This window comes from Quercus robur, chromosome 1 (genome assembly GCF_932294415.1).
Source record: "Quercus robur chromosome 1, dhQueRobu3.1, whole genome shotgun sequence".
Taxonomy (NCBI): domain Eukaryota; kingdom Viridiplantae; phylum Streptophyta; class Magnoliopsida; order Fagales; family Fagaceae; genus Quercus; species Quercus robur.
In genome coordinates this window covers 23,100,319-23,118,004 of record NC_065534.1, presented here as the reverse complement: position 1 = coordinate 23,118,004, position 17,686 = coordinate 23,100,319, and the positions used below count along the sequence as shown (strand labels likewise).

General features: G+C 39.7%; 3 protein-coding genes across 3 annotated transcripts; 1 reads left to right on the top strand and 2 right to left on the bottom strand.

The window, feature by feature from the left end:
* Nucleotides 1–33: 33 nt before the first annotated feature.
* On the bottom strand, nucleotides 34–2,233 carry LOC126725947 (pentatricopeptide repeat-containing protein ELI1, chloroplastic-like). Its single transcript, XM_050430976.1, has one exon. The coding sequence runs from the start codon at nucleotides 2,020–2,022 to the stop codon at nucleotides 142–144; it is 1,881 nt and encodes a 626-aa protein (XP_050286933.1). The 5' UTR covers nucleotides 2,023–2,233; the 3' UTR covers nucleotides 34–141.
* A 5,420-nt stretch (nucleotides 2,234–7,653) lies between these two features.
* Nucleotides 7,654–8,031, bottom strand: LOC126689067 (uncharacterized protein At4g02000-like). The gene has a single exon (XM_050384130.1). It carries the CDS (start codon nucleotides 8,029–8,031, stop codon nucleotides 7,654–7,656), a length of 378 nt encoding a protein of 125 aa, XP_050240087.1.
* A 6,494-nt stretch (nucleotides 8,032–14,525) lies between these two features.
* On the top strand, nucleotides 14,526–16,843 carry LOC126689007 (uncharacterized). Its single transcript, XM_050384006.1, has 4 exons — nucleotides 14,526–14,717; nucleotides 15,048–15,305; nucleotides 15,758–16,171; nucleotides 16,334–16,843. The coding sequence occupies exons 1-4, from the start codon at nucleotides 14,526–14,528 to the stop codon at nucleotides 16,841–16,843; spliced, it is 1,374 nt and encodes a 457-aa protein (XP_050239963.1).
* The last annotated feature ends 843 nt before the right edge of the window (nucleotides 16,844–17,686 follow it).

Genomic DNA, 17,686 nt, shown 5'->3' with positions numbered 1-17,686 from the left:
AGATTAGGGGAATTTGCAGTTGGATTACAAAAATTATTCAAATTATACGATCAGTGGACTGCTAATTATAGTAAAAGAGTGATATATTACAGTTCATTGGTAATTCCTAAAAAGCACATGAATAATTAACAATATTGCAATTCACCAGTAATCCCCACAAGAACAAGAACCGTTCACAAAGTGGTGAAATCGATTACGGTCCCTCATCACAATCTTACGTCCAGTTATCTTTGAAATCAACTTGGTCACAGCATGACAGTCTAGACATACACGGAGGTTCTTCACAATCTTGATAGTAGTTCCAGGTTGAGTACTGATGAGCCCAAAAGCCATAGCTAGCTTCTCACTGTGAACTTCAAGGGATTGCTCCTTTTGTCTCTCCCCCAAGTCATGTAACACAATTTCTGTCTGTGGCGTGTAGCCGTGTGCCTTGAGCCAACCATTTATCTCCTCTAGCATCATGTAAATTTCTTTGCTGTTTGGGTGTTTCTTATCTCCAGCAACAAACTCGTGTACCTTATTATTCACTTCAATTGAGCTACATCCAGGTTCCTTCTGCACTCCACTGTCTTTCATCAAGGTCCTCACCCTTGCCACCCCATCCCAGTTGCCAGCGGCTGCATATATGTTTGATAAAAGAATATACGTTCCCGAATTTGCAAGGTTCTTGCCAACCAGAAACTCTGCAATTTCCTCTCCCAAAGCAATGTTATCATGGAGCCTACAGGCTGCAAGCAAAGTTCCCCATAAGACAGGATCTGGCTCTGTGTTCATGTTTTTGACAAGCGCATATGCTTCTTCTAAATGCCCAGCACGGCCAAGAAGATTTACCATACACCCATAATGCTCAATCCTTGGTTCAATCCCATATTGATCTTTCATTGAATGGAAAAAACTCCATCCCTCGCTGACTAAACCCGCGTGACCACAAGCACTCAAAATGGCAATGAAGGTTACATGAGTAGGATGGTGACCAATCATGCACATTTCATTAAACAATTGCAAGGCATTTTGGCTAAATCCATGAATTGCGTACCCTGTAATCATTGAATTCCAAGCAACGACATCCTTATCTTTGATCCTATCAAAAACCAATTGCGCCTCCTCCAAACTACCACATTTGCTATACATATCAACCAATGCAGTACCAACATGAACATTGATCTCAATCCTATTATTCTCAATGTAAGAATGAAGCCATCTACCAGACTCCAAAACCCCAAGCTGCCCACAAGCAGAAAGTACAGACAACACCGTCACTTCATTAGGCTTAACTCTTGCCCTCAACATTTTTCTAAACAATATAAAAGCCTCATTTGGCATCCCATTCTGAGCATACCCATCAATCATCACATTCCAACAAATTACATCCCTCTCCTTCATTTCTTCGAACAACACACGGGCCTTGCCAAGCTCCCCATATTTTGCATAACAAGTAATCATTGCCGTCAAAGAAACCAAACTCTTCTCAGGCATAGTATCAAACAGTTGTTGCGCAGACATCACATCACCCCCTCTCGCATAAACGTCGACGAGACCAGTCCTAACGAATAAATCCGACACGAACCCAAGTTTGATCGCTTGGGAATGAAGGGCTTTTCCGGGTTCAAGTGGGCAGGATTTTAAGAGCGAAGAGAAGGTGAAGCAATTGGGTTCGACACCATGAACCAGCATTTGTGCGTAATAGAATAGTGCTTGGTCGTGCAGAGCGCGTTGTACGTGACCGTTAATAATGGAGGTCCAGAAAAAGACATTGGGGTTGTGGGTACGTTCGAAGAGGGAAACAGAATAATCGAGGCGACCGAGAGTGTAGTAAGAGCGCTGGAGCTTGAAATTCAAGATGGAGTGGTGGTGAAGGCCGTGGCGGAGGAGTGCGGCGTGGAGTTGAAGAAGGTGGTTGATGGATTTGGACTTGTCGATAAGGAAGACGAGTCTGTCTACTGTTGGAAATTGGTGAGTGTTGGTGTTACCGGTGGGCAGTGGTGGTGGCGGTGGGGTTGAGTAAATGGTGGTTGAGGACATTATGCACGTCGGCGGCAGAGAATGCCTGGTCTTCGATGACGCGGGCGGCGGAGGAGGCCTCGTCGGCGGGGACGGGTCGGTAGTGGTTGGAGTCGGAGGATGATAGGGTTTCGGAGAGGCGGTCGATCACGGCGTCATCCGCTGCGAGGAGGGCCAAATGCTGAAGAAGAATTTCGTGTTATCGGGTTTGGGTGCTGCAACGTCTGCCATTTCCTTTGGGAAGTACATTTAATACGTTTATTTTCATTATTTTTTTAATATATTTAAAAAATAATTCATTAAAATTCAAATTTCACTTTCTTTTCTTAAAAAAACAAACGGCATTCACAACTATAATTTTTTTTTTTTTTGGTAAAAGGGAAATATTATTAAACACCAGAGGAAAAACTACACAGCAACAGAAGCCATACTGGCAGCAGCAAGTCTACAATAGTACAAACCATTAATGTCCTTAGCTAATAAAGTTTCTAGATAAGCTGTAAAAGGAAAATCAAAGACAGCAAAGTCTTCTTGCATAGAGCAGTCCCATTTTGCCAGCCAATCCGCACATTTATTAGCTTCTCTAAACACGTGAACCTCCTGAACTTGAGAAAACTTGTCCAAGAGGTATCTGCAATCAAATAACAGGGAGCATAAGCTGAGTTAGGATTCTTTTTTGAGTTTAGCAGCCCAACAATCACCATAACATCTAGTTCTACTTCTAGTTGCCAAATTCCAAGGTGATCCGCAAGTCTCAACCCATCTCTCAAGGCCCATAGTTCAGCCATGATGCTTGAGGTAAAGCCAATTGATCTAGCATAGCCCTTGACCCATGCTCCTTGACTATCTCTAATGATCCCTCCACCCCCTGCCTTACCCGGATTTCCAAATGATGCACCATCTGAATTAAGTTTGAACCACCCCTCTCTTGGCTTATTCCAACCAACAGGAATTACAATCTTTGCATTAGTTTTCTTTCCTTTACTCACACAAAAATGGTATTCTCTAGCTTGATTAATACAATCATAAGGTAGTTTCGGGTTGGGAATAGAATTGTCAAACACAATCTTGTTTCTATTTTTCCAAACAGCCCAAATAGTGAATAAAATGACCGTGCTCCATGGAATACCAGATCTGTGTAAAACATAATTCACACTATTTGAGTGCAGCCAACCCTCTAAACTACTAGTGAAAGTGTTAACACATTCTGGAGGGACGTCAATACTTCTCCAATAATTGAGAGTTAACTCGTAGTCACGGAGAAGATGAATAATGGATTCATCATGGGACCTATAGATAGGACACTTGCCATCACAATTTATACCCCTTGCTGCTAGAATACTCTTAACAAGAACACTATTGTGGAAACACAACCAAAGAAATAGAATAATTTTGGGCAATATATCAATTTTCCATATCCATTGCCCCATAAAAGGGACCAGTGGGCTCATTCTCAATGCTTAGTAAGTAGGCTGAATTTGTGGAGAACTCTCCATCTCTAGTAAATTTCCACATAAGAGAATCCTCTCTATGGCCAAATTCCTGCAAAGGAAGAGCTTTAATTTTATTCTTACTAGTATCTGGCAAATCAAAGGATATTAAATCCCATTTCCAGTTACCCACATCTCTTAACTCTTCAACAGTAAGAGAGTTATCCCTTAGGCTTAGAAGCCCCTGAATCATTTCTCTTAGGGATTCTCCCTTCAGCCACCTATCTAGCCAAACTTTAGGCCTTGCTCTAGTCCCTACACACCAACATATTCCACTAGAGAAAATAGTGAATCCCGCTGTAATGGCCTTCCAGTTAGGGGAAGAGGGAAGAGCATCTGGATCCCTTGCTCTCATTCTTGATGAGGAGCAATATTTCTTCAAGATGACTTGAGCCCACAAGGCATCCTTCTCTTGATACATTCTCCAATTCAACTTAGCAAGTAGGGCTAAATTTTTAGCTTTGGCTGCTTGGATTCCGAGTCCCCCATCCTCCTTAGGTTTCACAATCTTGCTCCAACCAACAAGGTGCAACTTTCTCTTTTCACTCGTGGATCCCCATAGAAAATCCCTATTCACTTTATCAAGTTTGTCACAAATATGTGTTGGAAGAGCCACCCCTTGCATAATATGATTAGGAATGACTGACATGACAGATTTAATTAAAACAGCCCTACCTACAAAAGACAGGAATTTAGCTTTCCAACCCGAAAGCTTATTCATGACTCTCTCCACCACAAAGTTATATTGTCTCCTATTTGCCCCTCTATGCCTCAAAGGAAACCCCAAATATTTGCCAATACTACGAGTTTCCTGTATGCCCAGCAACTCACACACTTCCATTCTCTCCTCTTCCTTGACATTGGGAGAGAAGTAAATTCGAGATTTCTCCAAGCTAATCTTTTGGCCTGACTCTGAGCAGAATTTATTCAATACATCAGAAATAGCACCACAAACATCATGCCCCACTTTGTAGAACAAAATGATATCATCCGCAACGAGGAGGTGAGAAAATCCCAAATTATCCCAAGATGCCTTAAGGGGAATCCAAAAACCTTCCACACACTTTTGCTCAATGAGATGGCTTAAATATTTCATACACAATATAAATATGTATGGAGATAACGGATCTCCTTGCCTTATACCCCTAGAAGGTTCAAAGGGTTCAAGCATTCCTTCGTTCACCAAAATGGAGATATTAGTAGATGAAATGCAGCTCATAATAACCTGAATCAACTTAGGAGGAAAATGAAAAGCCTGTAACACTTTGTGGATAAAATTCCATTCTAGCCTATCATAGGCTTTCTCTAAATCCAGTTTAATCGCCATGAACCCCATTTTGCCTTTCTTCCCATCTATAGAATGGAATAGCTCTTGAGCGATAATAGTATTATCAAGACCCCTTCTTCCTGGAACAAAGGCAGCTTAAACTGGAGAAATCAAATTAGTAAGAAGAGGTCTAATACGGGCCACAATAATCTTTGAAATAATTTTATAAACAGAGTTACAAAGACTAATAGGCCTGTAATTATTTAAGGTCTCAGGACTTTGGCATTTCGGAATCAAAGTAACAAGGGTTTCATTAATGAAACTCGGAATGACTCCTTTGATGAAAACTTCCTTGATCTCATTACAAACTGAGTTCTTCACATCTGCCCAAAAATGTTGAAAGAAACCCACATGTAATCCATCCGATCCAGGGGCTTTAAAAGCTTTAAGAGACCATAGACCAGCCCTTATTTCTTCTTCTATTACTTCAGTTTCAATTCTAGTGCTATCCTCCTCTGATAAAAAGCTGTAGGCAAACTTGGAGACATCCGAATTAATTGGAGAAAAGGAGGATTTAGTGGAGTACAATCTTTGAAACCCAAATTTAATGTGATCCTTTACCTCCAAATCACTTAGGATCCAGTTTCCAACAAAATCTTTAATACATCTAATTTTATTTCTGTGACATCTCACCACAGTAGTAACATGAAAAAACGAAGGGTTACAATCCCCAAAATTAGCTGCATTCAACCTTGACTTAAGAGCCTAGAATTCCTCATCTTGGAGCAAAATAAGAGAGTATTCCTCAATCAACTTCTTTTCCAAATCCAGTAAGAAATCATTGGGATTTTCAGCCAAAGCTTTTTGGGCCCCATTCAATCTGGCAAGGGTTCTTATCTTTCTAGCAAACAAATTTCCAAACACTTCAGCATTCCATTTTTTTTGCTCTGTTTGTAAAATCTAAAATGGCCGTATGTAATCTTCTATTGTCTGGCCATGCTTGCTGCACCACTGAAGGGAATTCTAAATGCAGTAACCACATTGTGTGAAATCGAAATGGTTTATTAAGATGACCCACTTCTTGCCTACATAACTCCAAAAGAATGATCTGACCAGGTTCTAGGTAAGTGAATCACTGTGGCATTTGCATTTAGTGTTCGCCAAATTGGGTTAGCGAAACATCTATCAATTCTTTCTAATATAAGGTCAGTAATGGGCCCACAATTCGTCCAGGTGTATTTTGGGCCCGCAAAGGCCCAAATCCAGCATATTGCATTCATCCAGACACTCTTTGAATTCTAGTGCTTTGTTAAGATTGACAGTATTCTCGCCAAACTTATCTTCCCCACTTAGCACTTCATTGAAATCACCCAACATAAGCCAAGGGAGGTTATGGAGTTAACTAACCAGTTTTAAATTATTCCAAAGAATTCTTCTTTCTGCTATTCTAGGACTAGCACAAATAGCTGAAATAAGCCAAGATAAATTAGAGGAATGCACCTTAATAGTTGCATGGATTTCCTACTCCGTAGTTGATAGCAGGGTGATCTCCACATCTTCCATCTTCCAGAGAATCCAAAGTCCTCCAGCATACCTAATTGTATTAGTTACAATGCTCCCATCAAAAGGCAGGTCTTCAATGATTTTTTTCGCCTTATCATCCCCAACCCTCGTCTCCGTTATCACCATAATAGAAGTTTGATGATTAATAGCCATTTCAAAAATTCTTCTTTTGAAATCAGCATTCAATGCTCCTCTGCAATTCCACAGCAAAATATTCATTTTGACAAAATGAGCCAAAGGAACCTCAATCTTCATAGGATTAGTATTCATTACAGCTATTTCCACCATACTCCATCCCATCCTCCTCAGTATATCCTTGGACCCCAACCAATCTGGTTTCCATATCATCATATATTTCAGAATGCCCACTATGTCCTCCCTGCAACAAAGGAGTACATTGCATCTCTGCACTGGAGCAAGAATTTGGATGAGCTTCAGAGTTGGGTGATTCCCAATATGAGTCGTGACTGCTCCTCTGAAATCCACTAGCTTCCTTTCCTGGATGATCCAACCCAATTCGTCCTAATGGGGCATAATTGATGGCCGTCGCTGCCTACTCAACTCCTCTGATACCTCTGTCAAGACTGTTGGAACATCCGTGAGGAACTTCCACCAGGGGTTGGGTGTGAGGTTCCAAGCAAGATGGTCCAGTGCAAGGTTCCTTGATCTGATGCTTGTTGGGGTTAAAGGAAAAATGTGCTTCCACGCTTGCCCCAACTCCTCCTCGAACCAACCCAGTGTTTCTGTCAGATTGGCTCTGATATGCGCGATCACCTCATCCGGAATTACCACAATTCTGTTCTAATACCACATGGCCCCATCTGGATTGAGGTAGTGGGAAAACCTTCCATTCTCAAACTCATCAGTTCCTACCTCACTATTTCCTCCCAAGCTTGAAGTGAATCGTTTCTGAGTTTTGGAACCCTTAAGGCTCTTGGTACTTTTAATGCCCAGACTTTTACTATTTTTAAATTTGTTTTTCTGATGGGTCTTGTAAATAATCCCATCCACCCCTGCAGAAATCTGACTTTTTTCACTGCATACGGCATGCTCACTGCTCAAAGCCTCTTGACAGACATCCATTTCATTCTCGGCTGCCACAAAATCTATCCTTTGCTAATTTTGCACAACCATAGCACCCAAATTACCCCTAGCCGAATCAACCAATTCCCTAGAATCAACTATTCTAAGATTATTTCCTTCAGAACCCGTGATATTTGGCTCTGAAAAGTCAGATTTACCCTTAAGCTCTTGAAGATTTCCTTGATTTGAGTTGTTGGGCCCACGAGGCCGGCCAGGCCTATTAAAATTCTTTTTCCTAGTAACCACCATCTAGGGTCCATAGTTGGAATCCAACTGGTTGGTTTCTTTTTGTTCAGTTGAGATATTCTCATTTAAAACTATTTCTTCTCTAACAGCAGGTTTGATATAGTACGGGCAAGAATCACGCTTATGTCCCAAACGGCCACAAGAAAAACAAATTGTTGAAACACCTTCATATGTGACCCTTTGAACCAATTTGCCCACATGAACAGAGGTGATAAGTGGTTTGTCCAAATCCACTTGTACACAAAGTCTGGCATAGCTCCCTCTAGATTCAGATGCTGTATACGAATCAATACGAAGAACAGGTCCAATAGCATTTCCAATTTCTCTAAGGACAGCAACATCATAAAACTCTATTGGTAATTCAAGAAGCCTCACCCACATTGCAACTGAGGATAATTGGCCTTAGATGCCTTAAAATAAGTCTTCCATGGTTTAATGGCAAGGAAATGCTCCCCTACAAACCAAGGACCCCCCTTGAGCACCTTGTCATAATCATCACTACTGCTGAATCTAATTAAAAAGAAATCCTTTCCCAAATTAACACAGTCAAGTTTAGCCAATGGTTTCCATAAAGCATTGATTTTGAACCCACTGTCCTACCATAAACTTTCACGATCAAAGCTTTCGACCATGGTGCTCTTATCCAAGAGAAAGTTTCCTTAGAGAGTTTAACCTCAACCATACCTTCTATCAGTGGCTCTAAATCCGTGTTTGACTCGTCGTTATCATCCCAGTTCCTCTCAAAGCTGAAAGCTTGTTCATATGCACCTGAGATGTCCCCCAGCAAAGTGTCTCTATAGGAAACGATAGTCCTGGGTTGGGTGAAACTCCTCGCACTATTACTATCCTTGAATTTCTTAAAACTCCGTTGTAGCTCGTCTTCTTCCTCACTAGATCGTCATGTTGGCATAGAAATCTCTGTCATATTCTCGAAGGTTCTTTCATTTCACATTCACAACTATAATTGCTATAATGTCATTTTAGCATCTAAAATTCTAAAATGTGGTTCACTGTAAAGCTGCTATACTTTTAACAAAATAACAACTGAGCTATAGTAAGAGCATCCACAATAGTAAAGCTAATTTTTTAACTATTTGGCATTACAAAAAGTTACTTTATCCATTTTACCCACTCATTTTACCAAACATCTAGCAACAATGGATTTATTTTAGCTTTCAACACAATAAAATAATATAAACATCACAATAAAATAATATATCTACTACAATAAAATAATACATACCACTAAAAAAAACACCACAAACCGATCAATGCACAATCCACAGCCACTGCCAACCAAGAACAACCACCCACAAAAACCTTTCAGCCAGCCACATCCACCTCCACCACCACTCCTCTAGCAACAACCTCTATGTGACAACCACAACCCATGGCAAGAAAAAAAAAAAAATCAAACTGCCACCAAACCCAGAACAGATTGGCGATGAAGATGAAGATCGACGACAAACCACGACACCACCAACCTTGTCAGACTTGCTCCTCCTCACCAAATGGTCATGACTCGGATCCGAAATTTTGTCTTCTGATTCGTCTATTAGTTTCGGGTTTTGGAGTGGCTGAGTCAAACCGGTACAGATCCGATAGTTTGAGAGTTTAAGAGTTTGATGATCTGAGGAGAGAGGGTGAGAATGAGAGCATAATGGGCAGAATGAGCAAAAAGAAAAAGAATAAAAAAAGTATTATTTTAATAGAGGTAGGAATTAAAATAATATTTCTAACTTTTAGCTTCACCTTCCGTACGAAGCTGAAGCCAAAAGTAGCTTCGTACGAAAGCCTAAAGCTAAAATTTTTTAGCTTTACATACACTGCAATGAGAGGATTTTTTGTGTTTTGGTGAAGCTAAAATAGTTATATCGCTATTTAGCTTCACTGTTGCTAGTGCTCTAAGCTATTATCTTTGACAGCTTATTGTAGCTAAACTTAAAAAAAAATTTATAATATTTTATTCTTTCTCTCTTTTATTTACTTAAAAAAAAAAAAATTATTCTCTCTTTCTTCTCCCTTTCTCTTCTCTCTAACGCCATCTCCCCCCCCCCCCTTCTCTTCTTCTCCTCTCTAAGCTCTCTCCCTACCTTATCTAACTCAAAAACTCAGCAACAATGGTGGTGGGGGTTGAAATCGGCAACAATTGTGGTGGTGGTTGAAATCAGCAACAGTGGCGATTCGGTGGTCTAGATCGGTGATGGGCAGTAGTGGTTTCTCTCTTCTTCTTCTTCTTTTTTTTTTTTTTAAAAAAAAAAAAAATTTCTTTTGCTATGGCCGAAACTTGGATATTGGTTGATTTGGGTTTGGATTTGAAAGATGGGATTTTGTGGTGGTTATTGGTTTGATTTTGGGCTGGGGTTTGCAATGGTAGCTGGTGGGTGGCTTGGTTGGTGAATTGGGTTTTCTAATGGGGTGGTGGTGGCTTCGATTTTCTGATGGTGGTTGGTGGTATTGCAGTAGGTTGTTTTCGTTTGGGATAAGACAAAAGAAAGAAAGAGAGAGGAAGACGCATAAGAATAAAAAAGAATTAAAAAATAATAAAGAAATAATATTTTAATGAAATGGTAAAAAAAATAAAATTTTTGTTGTGGAGTGTATTATAAAGTGTGGTGTTAAAATAGATAAAGTAATATTTTGAGTTGCTAAAAGCTATAATTTTTAGCAACTTTACTGTGAATGCTCTAAGTAAATAACATTTCATAACAAATATTAGCCGAAAAGTTATTACTAATTGTTAAGAAAGTAATTTTAGTAGTAGATTTAAATTAAAAACCTTAACAACTTGTCATCTAAAATTTGGTGTGAAAATGTTGTAGACATAGCACTTCTAAAAAAAAATTACACTTTCTAAAAGAGTCTGGTTAATGTATGATCTTATTAATCATTCATTTTATGAAACTTTTTATGAAAAATTTAAAAAACTATAAAAAAAACTAGTAATTTTTCCATTTTCTTGTAAAAGTTTTCTAAAGTAAATTACTAATGTGTGTCCTAGATAATAGCATACATTAGTAAAATCCTTTCTAAATTTAGTGAATTTTTAGTTACATTTTTTGTCATTTAGTCCTTCAACTATAAGTTTCGTATCAAATTATTCCTTTTGTCAAGTTATGTTTATAAAGTGATACCTCTTTGATCTGTGCTGGAGTGAACTTCTAGAATTTAAAAGGATAGTTTTCCTTCAATTCATTTGTAAAACTCGCTTGTGTGATCATTTCACTTGAGCGACTAAATTTCGCTTGAGATAAAATTCCCAAAATATGCATTTTTCAATTTACGTTATTTCCCATTCTTCCACTTACTTTAAGGAGGTTCCTTAAATTGTGAGGCTTTAGTTCATGTGAAAGAGGAGTTTGTGGAAGAAGTTCAAAGGTCTAATTTTAGTGTTGTACAAGAGTCTTGTAAGAATATCATTATAATTGCTTTTCCTATAGTGATATATATCAATCTATTTCTGGGCTAATTGCTTATATATCAATCTATTTATATATCAATTGTTTATATATCTGTTTTTGGGCATATTTATTTCTTGCTTATATATCAAATTATCAATTGTTTATATATCAATCTGTTTGTGGGCATATGTATCAATTTTTTGCTTTATTGCTTTTATATCAATTGTTTTCAAGTTGAGGTATTTGGGCAAGGAGCATTTTATTCTATATTATTTTATCCCATTGTTTGCATCTATCCATAAGCATTTCACTTCTAAGATCAACAAAATAACTTTCAGTCTGTGCATTGCCTTTTGAAGTGATCTTTTAAATTCATTGTAAACGGTAAAGAATTTATTGCTATTATTTGATCTGGTTGTGACATTCATTGATTGAGAGTGAGTTATTTGACATTGTATTTAATAGAAAAATTTTATTTGACATTGTTGTGGAAACTTTGTTTTTTTGTTAGTTGGAAATTTTTTTTATTAGATGGATGTCAATGCTCCACCTGGATTTGGTGTACCTGGGGACCCCCCTCTTCCTAACCAACTTGAACCTGCAACACCTATTGGAATTGGTGCATCACTTCCCCCAGTGCCACCTAAAGAAGGTGGTAGGGACCCATCTATAGTATGGTAGCACTTCATTAAGTTGTTTGGTGGTGATCCTAAGAAGCCAAAGTTTGAATGCAAGTATTGTAAAAATCAATATAATTGACATGGTAGGATAAATGGCACTTCGGGCATGTTGCACCACATAGAGGTGTGTAAGAAGTGGCATTTTTCCCATGATGATAAGTAAAAAACTTTGTCTTTCCAAGCTAAAAAGGAAGGGGAAAGTGGTTCAATGTGCTAGTGGTTGCAAACTATAATGAAGAGAGGATAAGGTTGGCATTGGCAAGGATGATCATGAGTACTAGTATATAGAAACCCTTAAATGCTTTGCCCCCTTGACCTAAGAAAAAAAAAAAAACAAAAAAGTAGTTTCTACTTAAACAAGAAAATAACTCTAACACCAAAGAAAGTGGAAAATTTACATGGCATAGAGGCATTCAGGGTACTTTATTCCACTTTTAAACCAAAACTGACATGGCCATTTTTGAAAAAAAAAAAAAAACTTTTATCTTCTCCTAGGATTTAGCATGTCACTATTCATGGCACTTTGGATGTTTATCCCAATATTTAAAAAAAAAAAAAAAATTCAATTGTTTATGGCTCTATAACAAAGCATTTGAGTGAGAAAAAAAAATAGTATGATATATAATTATTGGGTCCATACTCCATATAGATGCATATTAATTGCTCCACTAATCAAAATCAAATAGCAATCAACCATATTAAAGAACAAAGTTGGGAAAATGAAAAATTAGATTACATGACTCGAGTCCCTAAATATGAATAATTTGATGTGTTAAATTGTCACCATATTATGAAAGTTGCAAATACAAAGGTAGTTGAAAAACAACTATCCTAACTGGGAAGTAGGAAGAAATGGAGATGGAAGCATCAAATAGAGAAAACATTGCATTACAAAAGATGGTTGCATAGAACATACATAATACACCATAAATTAGTAAGGTCACAAATAGACAAGCTTGCCTCATGGCAAGATTTGACTTCTAAAGAGGTCTAGATGATAATAGAAGTACAACATGAAAGCAAGAGGCTTCAATATTTACTTTTAGCAATGTTGGATAAACTGATTTTAATGTCTTTATGTATTTAAATTAATTTCTTGCTTTGGTTTTATTTGTTAGTATAATTTTTTATGAAAATGAAATACAGTTGCTCATAATGGTTTATACTTGTAGGGATAAGGGGCCCAAGAACATATGTTGGGCCTTGTTCGAGGACACTTTGCGGACCGAGGACAGATAAACAGTAATGAATATGTACGACTCAGGATTCCATGAGCGAGCTACGAGTGAGAATGCTGGAGGAGGTAAGCTGAGGAGGAATATCTCCTTAGCTAAGCGAAGTAGAGGTCAAAAAGAGTGTCCTGTCATCTAGAGCAACATTTTGGGAAATTCTATTGATAAAGATATGCATTATGAATGTACAGGACAGATGGGAGCTGAGAAATATCTAAGGGAAAGCTGCTACCACTGCATTAAATGCTCTGCAGCTAACTCTTTGGTCGCATTTATGTGGAGAAGACCCCTGAACAGTGCTACCTTGATTGCCCCAACTCATAGAGGGCCTGTGAGGGTGTCTGATGGGACAAACATTCAAGTAGTGGCCTAAACAATCAACAGGTAGAGGGCCAAGATCATTCAAAGGGAGCTATATAATGTAAGAGACCCTCTATGAAGAAGAGATCGAGAAATTAAGAGGAAAATACTGTAGCAATCAAGAGTTGAACTTGTAATCAAACTTGAGAAGAAATCTATAAGAACTGATCTCCTCAGATTAGGCTGAGAACGATTCTCTTTAGATTAAACTAGTCTATCTTCATTCTCTTATCATCTGGATCCACTTTGCTTGTTGTCTAACTCATTAAAGCCCAGTTTTCCAACTCACTCTTTACAAATTCATTATATTGGGCCTTTTGGGGCTAAGTTCATCAATCCTTTGGGCTTGGGAGGCAAATTGTGTCCTTGCAATTGGCACTGTCTGTGGGAAATTCTGGTGCTGTAGTGATTTCAACGTCCAATTATGGTAGGTTCAGGTCCGAATCTGGAGGAATTTATGGGGTCTTAACGTCAAGATCATTTTGTTAATCTTAAGTGCAGAAGGGACCGAGAGATTAGTGTGCATACCACCCATACTAGCAGGAGCTAGTCTTGAAGCGGGAGCCACCTTTCTAATGAGGAGAATACCAAAGCCATGCAACTGGAGATTGATCATTTGGAGAGGAAGTTGCACCACGAACGGCAAAGGCAAACTCCCTCTAATTTTGACTTTTCTTCTAACGATGAGGAGGATGGTAGTTATAGACCTAGATCAAGGACTTCTCCTAGTGAGTCTTTCTCGTATGATGAAGACTACCATCATGAGCGTAGAAACAAGAACTCATCTTCCAAAGGCTTGGGAAATGATGCGATGAGCAGAGCGCTCAACCAAATTTCCAGATCACCTTTCACGCGCAGAATTGAGAGAGGGAGACTTCCTTAGTGGTTCACTCACCCCACGTTTACCATGTACAATGGTCAAACCTGTGGAGCATGTAAGCCATTTCAATCAGAGGATGGCAGTGCATTCCAAGAATGAGGCCCTGACTTGGAAGGTATTCCCATCTAGCTTGGGGCCTATGGCGATGAGGTGGTTTGATGGCCTAGATGTAGGTTCTATTGATTCTTTTAAGGAGCTCACCCAGGCGTTTGGATCTCATTTTATTATGCGTAGTAGGGTTCCTCAGCCCTTAGTTTCCCTGTTGTCCATGTCCATCCAAGAAGGGGAGACCCTGAAAATGTATTAGGACAGATACTGAAAGATGTTCATTGAGATCGATGGGGACTTTGATGATATGGCTATAAGGACTTTCAAGGTCGGCCTGCCTGCTGAGCATGATTTGAGAAAGTCCTTGACTAAGAAGCCGGTAAGGAGTATGTGTCGGCTTATGGATCGTATTGATGAATACAAGCAAGTCGAGGAAGACCAGCAGCAAGAGAAGGGAAAGGCTAAGGTTCTCCCTTAGGACATGAGGGATTTCAGGTTAGATAGATATAATAATAATAGGCATCGAAGGGATTTTGCTAGGCAATCTAGGTCTACGGCTCCTCAAGTGGTTAACACGATATTCTGAGAGCCAGTACATCAAATCTTGGAGAAGATCAAGAATGAGCTATACTTCAAATGGCCAAACAAGATGGGAGGAGATCCCATGAGGCTCAACCAAAGTCTTCATTGCTAGTACCACCAGGAACAAAGGCATACCACCGAGGACTGTAGAACTCTATGGAATCATCTGGAGCAATTGGTCAGAGATGGAAGGTTACAACAGTTTTTGTATCAGCCCAGTAGGCAAGGAGATCAAGCAAGGTTAAGGGCTCAGGGGAGTGCTTCTTTAAGGCCCCCTTTGGGCACAATTAATGTCATCTTTGCTGCTCTTGGGAGAACTAGTTCTCATCCCTCCAGGGTGATATCTATGGTTCGGCCACTCGTCGAGGACCCTAATTCTAAGCCGAAGAGGGCTAAAGTGAAGGTTCGACTAGCATTGAGTTTTTCGGATGAGGACAAGATTGGAACCATACAGCCACATGATGATGCTTTGGTAGTTACGCACTAGATAGGGGGTACGATGTGAAGAGGGTGTTAGTAGACCAGGGCAATGGTGTAGAGATTATGTACCCTGACTTGTACAAAGGGCTGAATTTGAAACTCGAGGATTTGACAGCCTATGATTCACCTTTGGTAAGTTTTGATGGGAACGTTGTCATTCCAAGGGGTCAAATTAGATTGCCTGTGTAAGCAGGTTCAGAAGTAATAGAGGTGGACTTCATTGTGGTGGATGTTTATTCTCCCTACACGGCCATTATGGCAAGACCCTGGCTTTATGCCTTAGGGGCCATTTCTTCAACTCTACAATTGAAGGTGAAATATCCGTCGGGGGACCAAATTGAAGAGCTTGTTGGGAGTCAATCTATGACTAGGCAGTGCCTGGTAGCTACTATTAGGCATCAGCCTGAAGCTGAGTCCTTGACCTCTGCTGAGGGGGGCTCATAGCAATTAAGGATTCTAGTCCTATCTACAGAAGTGGTGTCGGAAGAGGCAAAGTGTGAGAGGTTGGAGGAAATTGTTATAGATGGTGATTCCGAGAAATTTTTTCAGGTCGGAGCTCAACTGCCTCCTTGGGAAAAGGAAGAGCTATTAGCATTTCTAAGGAGGAATATTGACGTGTTTGCATGGAATGCATATGAAGCTCCTGGGGTGGATTTAGACTTCATTTGTCATCATCTGAATGTCAACCCAGCTGTCCTCCCTAAGAAGCAACCACCTCGGCGCTTATCTAAAGAGCATTTTAATGCTGTCAAGGAGGAGGTGAACAAGTTTAAGCAGGCTGGGGCTATTAAGGAAGTGTTCTACTCTGAATGGTTGGCCAATACAGTGGTGGTGAAAAAGAGGAATGAGAAATGGCGGGTATGTATAGACTTCACAGATCTGAATAAAGCTTGCCCCAAAGACCCTTTTCCCATGTCTCGAATAGACCAGTTGGTGAATGCAACTATAGGTCATCCACGGATGAGCTTCCTGGACGCCTTTCAAGGATACCATTAGATACCTTTAGCTTTGGGTGATTAGGAGAAGATAGCTTTTGTCACCCTTACTAGGAATTACCACTACAAGGTGATGCCCTTTAGTCTAAAGAATGCAGGGTCTACTTATCAGAGGATGATGAGCAGGATGTTTGAACCACAGCTAGGAAAAAATATTGAGATTTACATAGATGACATGGTGGTTAAGAGTAAGTTGGAATTCGAGCATATTAACGATCTCGAGAATATCTTTAAGATCTTGAGGAAACATAAGCTGCAACTTAACGCTTCTAAGTGCTTTTTTGGTGTCGAATCAAGGAAGTTCTTGGGGTACATGGTTACTCATCGCAGAATTGAAGTCAACCCTGATCAAATTAAAGCAATTAACAGTTTACAGCCACCTTGGAATCCTAAAGAGATCCAGAAGTTGACAGGGATGACTGCTGCTTTAAACCGATTTATTTCTCAGTCAGCAGATAGGTGTAGGCCTTTCTTCCAGTTGTTGAACAAGTGGAAGGGATTTGAATGGACCGAGGAGTGTGTCTTGGCCTTCTAGCAGTTGAAGGGATACCTATCTCGACCACCCATTATGTCAAAACCTGAGGTGGATGAGGTTTTGTTTGCTTACATTGCTATGGCTTCCCATACGATGAGCTTGGTGCTTGTATAGGTTGATAGCGGTATACAAAGGCCAGTTTATTATGTGAGCAAGTCACTACATGAGGCTGAGGTTCGTTACCTACCACTAGAGAAGGCTATTTTGGCAGTGGTGCATGCTACACATAAACTCCCCCACTACTTCCAATCACACACAGTTGTTGTCTTAACCCAACTTCCACTTAGATCTATACTTCGGAGTGCTGATTACACAGGGAGGATTGCCAAGTGAGGTACGATCCTAGGAGCTTTTGATCTCAAGTACATGCCTTGCACTCTGTCAAGGGTCAGGTCCTCGCTGATCTGGTGGTAGAGTTTGCTAAAACCCTATTTGAAGAAAAAGTTGAGAAATAGAACATGGATGGAAAATCAGTTGGCATGGTCTCCCTGCAAAAGTCGTCACCCTGGAAAGTACACATTGATGGTGCAGCAAATCAAAGAGGATCTGGAGTGGGGTTAGTTATAATTTCCCTTGAGAGGATTATTATAGAAAAATCCTTGAGGTTGGGCTTCTCGGCTACCAATAATGAGGCCGAGTATGAGGCTCTATTGGTAGGGATGACTATGGTTCAAAGAATGGGAGGAAAAACAATGGAGATGTTTTCAGATTCGAGATTGGTTGTAGGCTAGGTAGGGGGAAAGTTGGAAGCCAGAGATCTCAGAATGTGGGAATATTTGAACCAGGTTAGAGACTTACAGTTAGGATTTTAAGTCTTTTACTTTATCATAAATACCTAGAAGT

Excerpts from the sequence above, each read along its gene's own strand:
- LOC126725947 (XM_050430976.1), bottom strand. The coding sequence starts at position 2,022 with ATGTCCTCAACCACCATTTACTCAACCCCACCGCCACCACCACTGCCC.
- LOC126689067 (XM_050384130.1), bottom strand. The coding sequence starts at position 8,031 with ATGTGGGTGAGGCTTCTTGAATTACCAATAGAGTTTTATGATGTTGCT.
- LOC126689007 (XM_050384006.1), top strand. The coding sequence starts at position 14,526 with ATGTTCATTGAGATCGATGGGGACTTTGATGATATGGCTATAAGGACT. Across the intron at positions 14,718-15,047 it reads AAGAGAAGGGAAAGGCTAAG|CCCAGTAGGCAAGGAGATCA; the intron begins GTTCTCCCTTAG and ends TTTTTGTATCAG. Across the intron at positions 16,172-16,333 it reads AGAGGAATGAGAAATGGCGG|GAGAAGATAGCTTTTGTCAC; the intron begins GTATGTATAGAC and ends TTGGGTGATTAG.